The 12,948-nt window shown below is 39.7% G+C and overlaps 1 protein-coding gene across 1 annotated transcript in view; it reads right to left on the bottom strand.

Moving 5' to 3' along the window:
• Positions 1-12,948, bottom strand: part of Iqch (IQ motif containing H) — a 190,510-nt gene that overhangs the window by 116,557 nt on the left and 61,005 nt on the right. The window contains exons 6-7 of the mRNA XM_055596756.1: positions 10,860-10,980; positions 7,701-7,846 (exon numbers count right to left, since the gene is read on the bottom strand). Coding sequence (XP_055452731.1) covers positions 7,701-7,846; positions 10,860-10,980 — 267 coding nt within the window. The remainder of the gene's footprint in view (positions 1-7,700; positions 7,847-10,859; positions 10,981-12,948) is intronic.

Genomic DNA, 12,948 nt, shown 5'->3' on the forward strand with positions numbered 1-12,948 from the left:
TACATAGGATATAGATAACTTTCACAACAAAAATTAAAAGAAAACAAGCAATGAATCACAGTAACACACCCACTCCACAATAAAAGGAACTAACATTCATTGGTCACTATTATCTATCAACATCAATGGACTCAACTCGCCAATAAAAAAAAAACACAGACTAACAGAATGGTTGCAGAAATACGATCCAACATTCTGCTGCATCCAAGAAACAAACCTCTGCAACAAAAATAAACACTAGCTCAGAGTAAAGGGCTTGAAAAATGTTTTTCAAGCAAATGGACACAGAAAACAAGTTGGGGTTGCTATCCTAATATCTAATAAAATAGACTTTCCACCAAAATTAATCAAAAAAGATGAGGAGGGGCACTTCATTCTCATCAAAGGAAAAATCCACCAGGAGGACATCACAATTCTGAACATCTATGCCCCAAATACAAGAGCGCCTACATTCATAAATGAAACATTATTAAAGCTCAAATCGTACATTGATCCAAAAACCTTAATAGTGGGAGACTTCAACACTCCACTATCACCAAGGGACAGATCATCTAGACAGAAGCTAAATGGGGAAATAAAGGCACTTACAGAGGTCCTAAATCAAATGGAACTAATAGATGTCTACAGAACTTTCCACCCAAACTCAAGAGAGTATACCTTCTTTTCAGCACCTCATGGAACCTTCTCCAAAATAGACTATATAGTTGGTCACAAAGCAAGCCTCAACACATACAAGAAGATTGAAATAATCCCCTGTATTCTATCTGACCACCATGGACTAAAACTGGACCTCAACAACAACAGAAATAGCAAAAAGCCTACACGTACATGGAAACTGAACAATTCCCTACCCAATGACAGCTGGATTAGGGAATAAAGAAAGAAATTAAAGTCTTCCTAGAATTCAATGAAAATGAAGTCACAACATACCCAAACTTACAGGACATAATGAAAGCACTGCTAAGAGGAAAATTCATAGCACTAAGTGCCTTCAAAGACAAATTTGAAACATCTTGTACAAGTAACTTAATGGCCCACCTGAAAGCCCTAGGGAAAAAAAAAAGAAGAAGCAGACAGACCCAAGAGGAGTAGACAGCAGGAAATAATCAAACTCACGGCTGAAATCAATAAATTAAAATCAAATAAAACTATTCAAAGAATCAAGGAAACCAAGAGCTGGTTCTTTGAGAAAATCAACAAGATAGACAAACCCTTAGCCAAACTAACTAAAAGGCAGAGAGAAACTATCCAAATCAGCAAAATCAGAAATGAAAAGGGGGACATAACTACAGATACTGAGGAAATCCAAACAATCATTAGGACTTACTAAAAAAGCCTATATGCCACAAAATTTGAAAATCTAAAGGAAATGGACAATTTTCTTTGTAGATTCCATTTACCAAAATTAAATCAAGATCAAGTAGAAAGATTGAATAGTTCTATATTCCCCAAAGAAATAGAAGCAGTCATCAAAAGCCTCTTTTCCAAAAAAAAAGCCCAGGGCCAGATGGTTTCAGCGCAGAACTCTACCAGACTGTCAAAGAAGAGCTAACACCAATTCTCTTCAAACTACTCCACAAAATAGAAACAGAAGGAACATTACCAAACTCATTCTATGAAGCCACAGTCACCTTGATACCTAAACCACACAAAGACCCAACCAAAAAAAGAGAACTTCAGACCTATCTCTCTTATGAACATTAATGTAAAAATACTCAACAAAATACTGGCAAACCGAAGCCAAGAACATATAAAAGATATCATCCACCATGACCAAGTAGGCTTCATCCTGGGCATGCATGGGTGGTTCAATATATGGAAATCCATCAATGTAATCCACCATATAAGCAAACTGAAGGAGAAAAACAACACCATCATCTCCTTAGATGCCGAAAAAGCACTTGACAAAATCTAACACCCATTCATGTTTAAAGTCTTGGAGAGATCAGGGATACAAGGTACATACCTAAACATAGTAAAGACAATATACAGCAAGCCTATAGCCAACATCAAACTAAACGGAGAGAAACTTAAATCAATCCCACTGAAATCAGGGACAAAGCAAGGCTGCCCACTCTCTCCATATCTCTTCAACATAGTACTTGAAGTCCTAGCCAGAGCAATAAGACAATTGAAGGAGATCAAGGGGACACAAATCAGAAAGGAAGAAGTCAAAGTATCACTATTTGCAGATGATATGATAGTATACATGAATGACCCCAAAAATTCAACCAGAGAACTCCTTCAGCTGATAAACACCTTCAGCAAAGTGGCTAGATACAAAATTAACTCAAAAAAAAAATCAGAAGCCTTCCTGTATACAAAACACAAAAGGGCCGAGAAAGAAATTAGGGAAACAACACCCTTCACAATAGCCACTAATAGCATAAAGTACCTTGGTATGACTCTACCCAAGCAAGTGAAAGACCTGTTAAAAAAAACTTCAAGTCTCTGAAGAAAGAAATTGAAGAAGATTTCAGAAGATGGAAAGATTCCCCCATGCTCATGGATTGGTAGGATTAACATATTGAAAATGGCCATCCTGCCAAAAGCAATCTACAGATTCAATGCAATGCCCATCAAAATACCAACACAATTCTTTACAGAACTTGAAAGAAAAATTCTCAACTTCATGTGGAAAAACAAAACAAAATAAAAACCCAAAATTGCCAAAACGATCCTGTACAACAACCAATCGTCTAAAAGTATCCCTATCCCTGATCTCAAGCTGTACTACAGAGCAATAGTAATAAAAACCTGTATAGAAACAGAATGGTGGATCAATGGAATCAAATAGAAGAGCCAGAAATAAACCCACATACCTATGGATAGTTGATTTTTGATAAAAGCCAAAACCATACAATGAAAAAAGATAGTATCTTCAAGAAATGGTGCTGGTGTAATTGGATGTCTACATGTAGAAAAATGCAAATAGATCCATATTTATCACCCTGCACAAAACTAAAGTCCAAGTGGATCAAAGACCTCAACATAAAACCAGACACACTAAATCTCTTAGAAGAAAAAGTGGGGAAGAGCATTGAACTCATTGACACAGGAGACAACTTCCTGAACAGAACACCAGCAGCACAGGCTCTAAGATCAACAAGCAATAAGTGGGACCTCATAAAAGTGAAAAGCTTCTGTAAAGCAAAGGACACTGTCATCAGAAAAATGACAGCCTACAAACTGGGAAAGGATCTTCACCAACCCTATATCTGACAGAGGGCTAATATCCAGAATATATAAAGAACTAGAGAAGTTAAAAAGCAACAAATCAAGTAATCCAATAAATTCCAATTAAAAACAGAGAATTCTCTGTAGAAGAATATCGAATGGCAGAGAAATACTTAAAGAGATGCTCAGTGTCCTTAGTCATCAGGGAAATGAAAATCAAAACAACCCTGAGATTTCACCTTACACCAATCAGAATGGCTAAGATCAAAAACTCAAGTCACACTGTATGCTGGAGAGGATGTAGAGAAAGGGGAATCTTCCTCCATTGCTGGTGGGAATGTAAACTTGTACAACCACTTTGGAAATCAATTTGGCACCTTCACACATAATTAGGAATAGCGCTTCCTCAAGATCCAGCTATACCACTCCTAGGCATATATCCAAACTATGCTCAAGTACACAATAAAGACATTTGCTCAACCATGTTCATAGCAGCTTTATTCGTAATAGCCAGAACATGGCAACAACCCAGATGTCTCTCAACGAAGGAATGGATACAGAAATTTTGGTACATTTATACAATGGAATACTACTCAGCAATTAAAAACAAGGAAATCATGAAATTTGCAGGCAAATGGTGGGATCTAGAAAAGCTCATCCTGAGTGAGCTATCCCAGAAGCAGAAAGATACACACGGTATATACTCACTTATAAGTGGATATTAGATATATAATATAGGATAAACATACTAAAATCTGTACACTAAAGAAGCTAAGCAAGAAGAAGGACCCTGGGGAAGATGATCAATCCTTACTCAGAAAGACAAATGGGATGGACGTTAGAAGAAGGGGGAAATAGGAATTAGGACAGGAGCCTACCAAAGAGGGCCTCAGAAAAACTGTACCCAGCAGTGAATCAAAACAGATGCTGAGACTCATAACCAAACTTTGGGCAGAGTACAGGGAATCATATGAAAGAAGGGAGAGAGAGAAAGACCTGGAGAGAACAGGAGCTCCACAGGGAGAGCAACAGAACCAAAAAAATTCGAGCCCAGGAGTCTTTTCTGAGACTGATACTCCAACCAAGCACCATTTATGGATATAACCTAGAACCCCTGCTCGGATGTAGCCCATGACAACTCAGTATCCAAGTGGGCTTCCTAGTAAGGGGAACAGGGACTGTCTCTGACAAGAATTCAGTGGCAGGCTCTTTGACACCCACCCCCTGAGGGAGGAGCAGCCTGACCAGTCCACAGAGGAGGACATTGCAGCCTGTCCTGAGACCTGAGAAGCTAGGGTCAGATGGAAGGGGAAGAGGACCTCCTCTATCAGTGGACTTGGAGAGGGGGCTACAGCTGGGATACAAAGTGAATAAACAGTAATTAATATAAAACAATAAATACTTAATTTAAAAAAGAAAGTTTCTTTTAGGGGCTGGAGAGAGGCTCAGTGGCTGGGAGCATGGCTGCTCTTCCAGGGACTCACATTCAGTTCTTAGCACTGCATGGCCGCTCACAACTGTCTGTAACTTCATTTCCAGGGGACCAGACACACACACACACAGGCAAAACACCAATGCATATTAAAGAACAATCATTTTTAAAAGGCAGTTTTTTAAAAAAAATTCTCTTAGGAAAAAAAAAGGTGGGAACTCAACACATTTCCAGATGAAAGAAAATCAGAATACTATGTCATTCATATACAGACAAAAGAATGGCTAAACAGGAAGGAAATGATCAAAGAACAACATTTGGAGGATGAGAACGTGAAAAACACAGAAAACAAATATCATCAGAAATAAAAGACATTACTTTTCTTTTTGCGTCTAACAATTATTTATGATGGTTCATCCAAAACTTTAACACTTCCTTGTGTGGCTCTAAATGTAGGTGGATGAAGCAGACATGAAAGCACCTGAAGAAATAGCACTCACACGCCTAGGCGTCCATTCTAAAGAGAGGAGCACACGTGCCGTACGAAGCCAGCACTAATGTTTGAGGGGCTATCTGGAAAGTGCTGACAGCTTGCAGCAACCCCTGTCGCCAGCTTAGCGGCTGCAGCACGGTAACATGGAACATTCATTCCAGGAATACAGAGATGGCTCAACAAATACATATAGATAAATGTAATACAGCATATAAATAGCATCAACAGAAACTTAAATAAAAAGAAGAAATTAAAAATAATTTCAGTACCATTCTTCACAAAAGTAGGTTTAAAATGCACATGAAAGCACAAAAGCGGCCCCAAGTCTAAAGACTACCAATCCTAGAGTTCGCACAGTACTTGACTTCCGACCCTACTCAGGAGCATAGCAACTAAAACAGCACTGTATACCAAAAAGCTCTGTGCTCAATGAGAGACCCTGCCGCAGGGAGAGCCTGAAGAAGGCGCCTCACACCAGCTTCCGGCTTTTGCATGCAAACACGTGCGCCTGCGCACAGAGGCGCCCCCACATAAACAAAACATACACACACGCCAGGCGCACATACACACAGTTCTAAAACAGACAGAATAGAAGCACTAGACACAAAGGACCTATAGGTATTGATTCTTGAGAAAGATACCAAAACATCTAGTGGAGAAAAGATGGTCTGTTTACGAGAAGGAGGTGGGAAAACAGGATATCCACATATAGAAGACGGAAACTAAATCCCCACCTCTTACTCTGCACAAAAACTAAACTAAAATGGATCAAAGACCTTAAAGTGGTGCCTGAAGCTTTGACCCTGCTAGAGGAAGACAGAAAACAAACAACAAACAAACAAACAACAAAACAAAACAAAACAAAAAACCACTTCAAGATCTAGGCTTGGGCAAGGACTTTCTAAATAGCTAATATTACAAGAAATATTAATAAAACATGACGAATGGGATTACATGAAATTAAAAAGCTTTGTTACTGCAAAAGAAACAATCAACAAATGAAGAGACAACTTACAGAAGAGGATAGAACCTTTGCTGGCTGCTCATCCAATAGGAGGTTCATGTTTAGAGTGTAATAAAGATCTCAAACACTAGCAACAAAAGAGAAAATACAAGTGAATAATTGGGGAATTGAGCTGAAGAAAGGATTTCCAAAGAAGTACCAGCAGCCCATAAACACAGGGAAAGAATGCTCAGGGCCTCACAACTGTGCTGATGAAAATTAGTCAAGCCTATGGAAATTAGTATGGAATTCCTCAAAAAAAAAAAAACTAAACATTGAAGTTCTGTATGACTCAGCCATATCACTTCTTGACGTATAAACAAACAGCTCAAAATCAGGCATACTAGACATATGCCTCTTTATCCTTGAGTCAGCCTGACTGCCTATCAAGAGATAATAGATTTAAACTCACACAGACACACACACACACACACACATACACACACACACACACACACACACACACACACAATGGGTCCTACTAAGACATAAAGAAAAATGAAATCATATCGTTTGCTGGAAAATTAATGGGACCAGCTTATTTCCCATAAAGACAAATAATTCCTATTTTTCTCCTATGTAGGAGAAGCTAGGAGGGGAGAACATATGAAGGTCAAAGGGAAGTAGCTATTGGTGTGGAAAGGGAAGGGGGAAGTGGAAAGGCACGGGATAAAAGGAAGTGAATATGATCAAAGTATATTGTATGCATGCAGGGAAACATCAGAGTGTAACAAAAACGCTACCCTCTGTAAGAGTCTCCTAATGATTGTCCTGAGTGGAAAAATACCAAATCCAAAGGTTACATACTCTGTGAGTTCATTTATGTGACAGTTTTGAAATGACAAAATTATACAATAAGAAGAGATTTTTGGATGCCAGGGCCGAAAGGGTTTGGAAGGAGTTGATGGGTCTGTATCCACTTGGTGACAGAAACCTTCCAATCTTGGCTGAGGACTAGCATATGGGTCAGGGGTAGCGTGCTTGCCTACCGAGGGCAAGGCCCGCTGTCAGCCTCAGTCCAACCAATGTACACCCTGCTGATGGCAGAGAACTACAGCACCCCGCTTGTTACTACCGGGGGAAACTGGCAAGAGCTCTATTAGTCCTTACAGACACATGTGATTCTACAATTACCTCAATCTAAAAGGCTTAATTTTAAAATAATAAACTGCCAAGCCAGAGTAGGAGGAAACTATTTTCAGTACATACATCTGATAAAAGATTTGTGTCACAAATGTACATGTAATACCCTTACTAAAAACAGGAAGAAAAAACTATTATAAATAAAAAGGCTGATGCCTTAAATCACTTCATGAAAGGATATTTAAGCAACAAGTATCATTTTTTCAATTTTAGTGCTACTTTGTATTTTAATATTTAGATCTTTATATTTTTGTCTTCTTTACCAACCAAACAACAAAACCCCTTGAAAATTCCAACCTTCTAACACACAGTACCCAGGCTCTCCGTGGACAGCCTCAGCTGCATGGAAGCTTTAAACTCTCCTCTTATTCTATTACCGAGGATTACAGTTGTCCACTAGGAATCTAGACTTGGTAGGGAGACCATTCCTGTGGAACCACAGCTAAACACACAGGCACGGTTGGCTTACTTTCTGTTGGAATCTTCCTTGGTTCCTTAAAACTATGCAGAGGAATTGCTTGGGGTTTAATGGGGGGATTCTTCAAGGTGATCCTTGCTGCCGGGGGAATCAGCCCTCGTTCGATCATACTTAAGATCCCTAAAGGGAAGGTTGACAGACAACAAAACATGAGTTTACCTCTAAGCAACTCTACAAAGTCTGAGCTTTATGATTACATAACGGTAACGGCATCATCCATCATCTTATTTGTAAAGGTGTATTCTACTCCCTTAATCTTTTACATGAAAAATAGCTACAGCCCATCTTAAGCTTAATATTCTAACCCAAGGGAAAAAATCATTTCCAGTTGCAGTAATATGAAATCAAATTGCACCAAGATAATTTCATTCTTAGGTAGAAATATAATTTCAAGACAAACTGAAACGTCCTTATACTTATGGCATTTTCAATCACTGGTGATTTTATAGCACTTTTTGAAATTCAGGGACATGAGGCACAGATTCTTAATAACTAAGGTGATCTTTTATTCTGAAAAAAAAAAAGAAAAAAAAGAAAATCTGTGTACTTGAACCCATATATGCCTGGTGTTCTAATCACTCATATTTTGTTAAAAAAAAAAAAAAGAACTATCCTTTAGATTGTGCTCATGTCACCAGAAATTATGAAAACTAGACTGCATGTCTGACTATGTTAGAGAAACAAGTCAGTGTTCATGAAACTGATGTGCAATTTCTTGTCATCACCAAGGCTGGCACCTAATTTTTTTAAGGGCAAGGCACCTTGATAAATGAGTAAACAGGTGAATAATTAAACAAAACAGAGCTATTCTTACAGTGGGTCTATTGTTTTGACATCAGAAACCCAGAATTTGTGCTGGGGTTTTAGTTTTTATGCTCTTATACAACAGAAACATGAGGAACCTTTTAATTCAACAAGTTCCTAGTGCATAGACTAACACCAAGCTGGACCAAGTTGAAGAAACTGGAACTTCACAGAGGGACTGATCCTGTCCCCATTTGCATCAGGAGCCCTCAAGGACAGGACAGTGCTGTTAGGCGTGTTGGCCTGGTGTCACAGCAGCTCGGAAGAATGACCAGAAGGCTGGAGAGCTGAAGACTTCCCCTAGACAAGTCTTTCCCAGAGAGGCTCCACTTACATACAGCACGAGCATTTGAGGGAGGATTTTTTCCTTATTGAAGGCAGAGACTTCTGGCCCCTGTCCCAGACCTCCCCAAAAGTTCGAGATCAGAGCCTGAGGAGATGAAGTCTTGAATCTCCCACAAGACATGTATGTGCCCTGATGTTTGGAGAACGACCGCTGGTGTGAACCAGCGCTCCAGTGGTGTGAACCAGCGCTCCAGCGCACCTTCTGCTCTGAGTTCTCACAACTTTACACCCTCTGTGAAATGGGTCAGGTTTCAACTTTCTTACCACTAGAACTGAAATAGCTCTGTGTTTTAAAATATAAGATAAATTCTTTGTCTTCGCTAAGACTGTTTACCATCCACAACAAACCCCATGTGTAAGAGCTGTGCGTGCTTTCCAGGTGAGAACACTAGATTCTGGCCTGTGCACTATGAAACTTGTGTTCTCATCCACTGACTCTGTGGGGAGCTTCATTTCTTAGATTTTGCCAGAAAATTCATGTGGATGTTGTTCATCTTTCATCTCATGCTAAGCAGACCCAGAGTGGGTCTTAGATGTCACTGAAAGGCATCAAAACATTTGAAAACTCCACACATTTCTCTGACTTGTGCCTTCCTGACACTAATATTACTTTGTAGGATAACCAGACATATGGCAAGTACTCCATAAATACACAAGGACTAATTGTTTGATTAATTACAAACATGATAGGCCACGTGTCCTCTGATAGATATAGAAATAAAAATGTAACTTCTTTCCCTCTGCACTGGTTACCTTGATCCAAGCCTTACTTTTGTCTTATGGTTCTTTTTACCTGCTAAAATTCACTCATGCTAATTTCATTCAGGAAGAACACTGAAGCAAGAAACACACACTCACCGTTGCTACTTTGTGTTCCTCGAATGTCAGTGGTATATAAAATACTAGAAGGTATAAGCCACTGAACTTCTCACAGCTAGAAAATAACTACAGCTGTGCATAGCTCAACAAATTCAGAGACATCACGTTCTGGGGTATCCACCACCAGCAGACAAAGGTCAGCAGACAAGACACAGAGCCAGACACCAGACGACTTTGAATCTCCAAGCATCACAAAAATGGTTTGGAACCAACTCTGGGTCCTGAATACTCCAAACAGACAGGAAGTGAGATTATGAGTAACTCAAGACCATCTCACTCCATTATATTTGAGTTAGGAGCCATTCTTTAACATTTCAGTCAATCAAATGAACCAGGGGAAAATAAGAGGATTAGCAGACATCTAACCCACATTCATTTTCTTACTCCTATAATTTGTTTTCTTACTCATCAATTCACAGTTGTTACCCACAAAGTCCTGGGCACTGTGGCTACCAAGGCAACGATAATACAATCTTTTTTATTACAAGTCCAATAGTTTGCAGTACTAGACTTTAGACGGAAACCCACAGAGTTAGAGGGGCTGGAAAGATGGCTTAACGGTTAAGAGCACTGACTGTTCTTTCAAGGGATTCAGGTTCGGGTCCCAGCACCACATGGTAAATCACAACCACTTGTAACTCCAGTTCCAGGAGACCCAACACCCTCTTCTGGTTTCACAGGGCAAACAGGCATGCGTATGGAACACAGACATACACATATTCAGGTAAGACACACACACACACACACACACACACACACACATATATGTATGTCATATATATATATGTAAATAAAAATAAAAGCACTAATTATATTATTTCTGGCTTCATTCTTTTGCACAGCAGTATTCTGAAATAACATTAAAAAGCAATCAGAAGAGCATCAGACACTACTTAGAAAACAGTAACATCTAATTATATCACATAAACATGATAACCATTTTAATACATAACACCAGGGCTCTTGTGCTCACCTAGTCCGGGGTGAAACTCAGCCCAGCTGAGGACCTGACTTGTTTGAAGTCACCTGTTCCAATTCAGGCGCCTGGTTCCTCCCTCCGGCCTCTCACCTTTACATCCCTCGACGTGGGCGCACCAGCACTCACCTTTGCTGGCATCCTTTTGCATGATGGGGATGGGGACAAAATGGGGGTCAGTGCGGCGAGAAGGTGGCAGGACTGTGAGGCTGGATACCGTGGACCCCTTTATTAGCCGCTGAACCTTCTCCTTGGTGATAAAAAATATTGTTAGCTGACATTTTTGCCTTCACAATGAACACAGTTTTCTTTTTGTGAACAATAAATAAGATTATGAATAGTTTCATTAAGTTTTAATAAAGTAGCAATACCAGCTCCAATTTTATTGCTCCTGAGTACCCTATGCTGCTCTCTACTGTCAGGAGTTTGTGTAATTTAAAATAGTTAATTAAACCAATTAACATGTGGTGATTTCCACTATGCAAATTCAGTGTAGTAGTTAATAAAGGAACTATTAAGATTTTGTTCAATTTTAATGACTACAATATAAAAGTACTAAATCTTGACATGGGAGGTTTTGAATACAGCAAAGTTGTCCATAGGCAGATTTCCCAGGAAATAAATAAGAGAGTCTTGAGGTTATAACTACAAACTGGAAGGATTTAAAGAAAGGCACTTCAGTCAGTAGTAACAGGCTAAGCGTGAGCACTGAATAGACTGTTGGAATCTATGGAAAGGTGCACTGTCCCGATCAGTAGCACAGATAACCACTGTTCTTAGAATCAGAAATGCTCTTGTTATGGTTTTGAAATAGGACTTGATTCTATTTAGTGGGTTTTAGATGTTAAAGATTATACACATTGCATATAAGCCATATTTAGTTGTATAGCTCAAGTACACTGTTTATACCTTGATCATAGGAGGTTATAGATTACTGGGCCTCCCAGCAGGAAGAAATTCACTGTCTGGTGTTTCTAAACTGATTTAAAATTTATTTCTAAACTGATTTAAAATTTCAAGTTACTTTCCAAGCATTAATTAATTTGCATAGCTTCCAGGGGAACTAGTTAATGTTTTTCTACTTAACTTATGGAGAGCTCAGGGCACGAAAAGTAGTACATTTGCTTCAGGACATACAAATGTGTAGTTTGTCCATCTACAATGAATCTGGTTTTAAACAGTTGACAATACCATTGGCCTCATTTGTATTACACCTTCTTGCTTGTTAGGACTGAGGAGAGAAAAGGGAAAGTTTCTTCTAAGCGCAGAGGTAGAAAATCACCTTAGAATTAAATACTAGCTGAGCAAAGTGTTAGGGTTCCCCAGCCAGGAGGTGGTACTTGTTAGTATTTTGGAACACAACCTGCTCCTGTGATGTCATCATGTGTCACCAGGTGGCCACACCTGGAAGGCGTGGTTACCTTGCCCCTTAAAGGCCGACCCCAACTCTGCGGTCTCTCTCTTACTTTCTCTTATTCTCTCTCTTACACTCTTTCTTTCTCTCTCTTACACTCTCTTTCTCTCTTCTACTCTCTCTCTCCCCCTCTTTCCCTTGGGGCACCCCCATCCCCCTTCCCTTTTCTCTCTCGAATGTCCTGCTTCCGCCTTCCTCCATACCCTCCTAATAAACTTCTTGCAGAGAATATCGGTTGATACCAGCCTCATTGCATTTTAATAAATAATAACAGTATTGAGGTAACGGAAAAGCAGCATCTCCCACGCACTGAGCTCTTCGTGGTGCTCAGTGAACAGACACAGGAATTGTTCTCTTTTTGGTGCTGTGGATAGAACCCAGGGTCTTGTACATGTTCTGCTGACACTACCACAGAGCAGCGCCCCATTGCCTCAAATAATATGTAAGAAAAAAGTGTGTGTGTACATATGGGCTGATATCAGGTACTTTATTCGAGGCAGGGGCCCTTGCTGAACCCAGGACTCATTGATCTGGCTTGTAGCCGGCTTGTCCGGGTCCCGCTCCTGCCTCCCTGGGTTCTAGGCTGCCTCTGCAAGTGCTTTCACACAGGTTCTAGGATCCCGCCTCCAGGGCTTGCACCTGGGAAGGTAAGTACCTTATCTACTGAGCCATCTCTCCAGCCCTCAAATAGCATTTTTAAAAAATCACTCAGTCACTCAATCTGTCTATCATCTATCTATCTATCTATCTATCTATCTATCTATCTATCTATCTATCTATCTATCTATCTATCTATCTATCTAT

Source organism: Psammomys obesus, unplaced genomic scaffold, assembly GCF_907164565.1.
Source record: "Psammomys obesus unplaced genomic scaffold, mPsaObe1.curated_primary_1811, whole genome shotgun sequence".
NCBI lineage: Eukaryota > Metazoa > Chordata > Mammalia > Rodentia > Muridae > Psammomys > Psammomys obesus.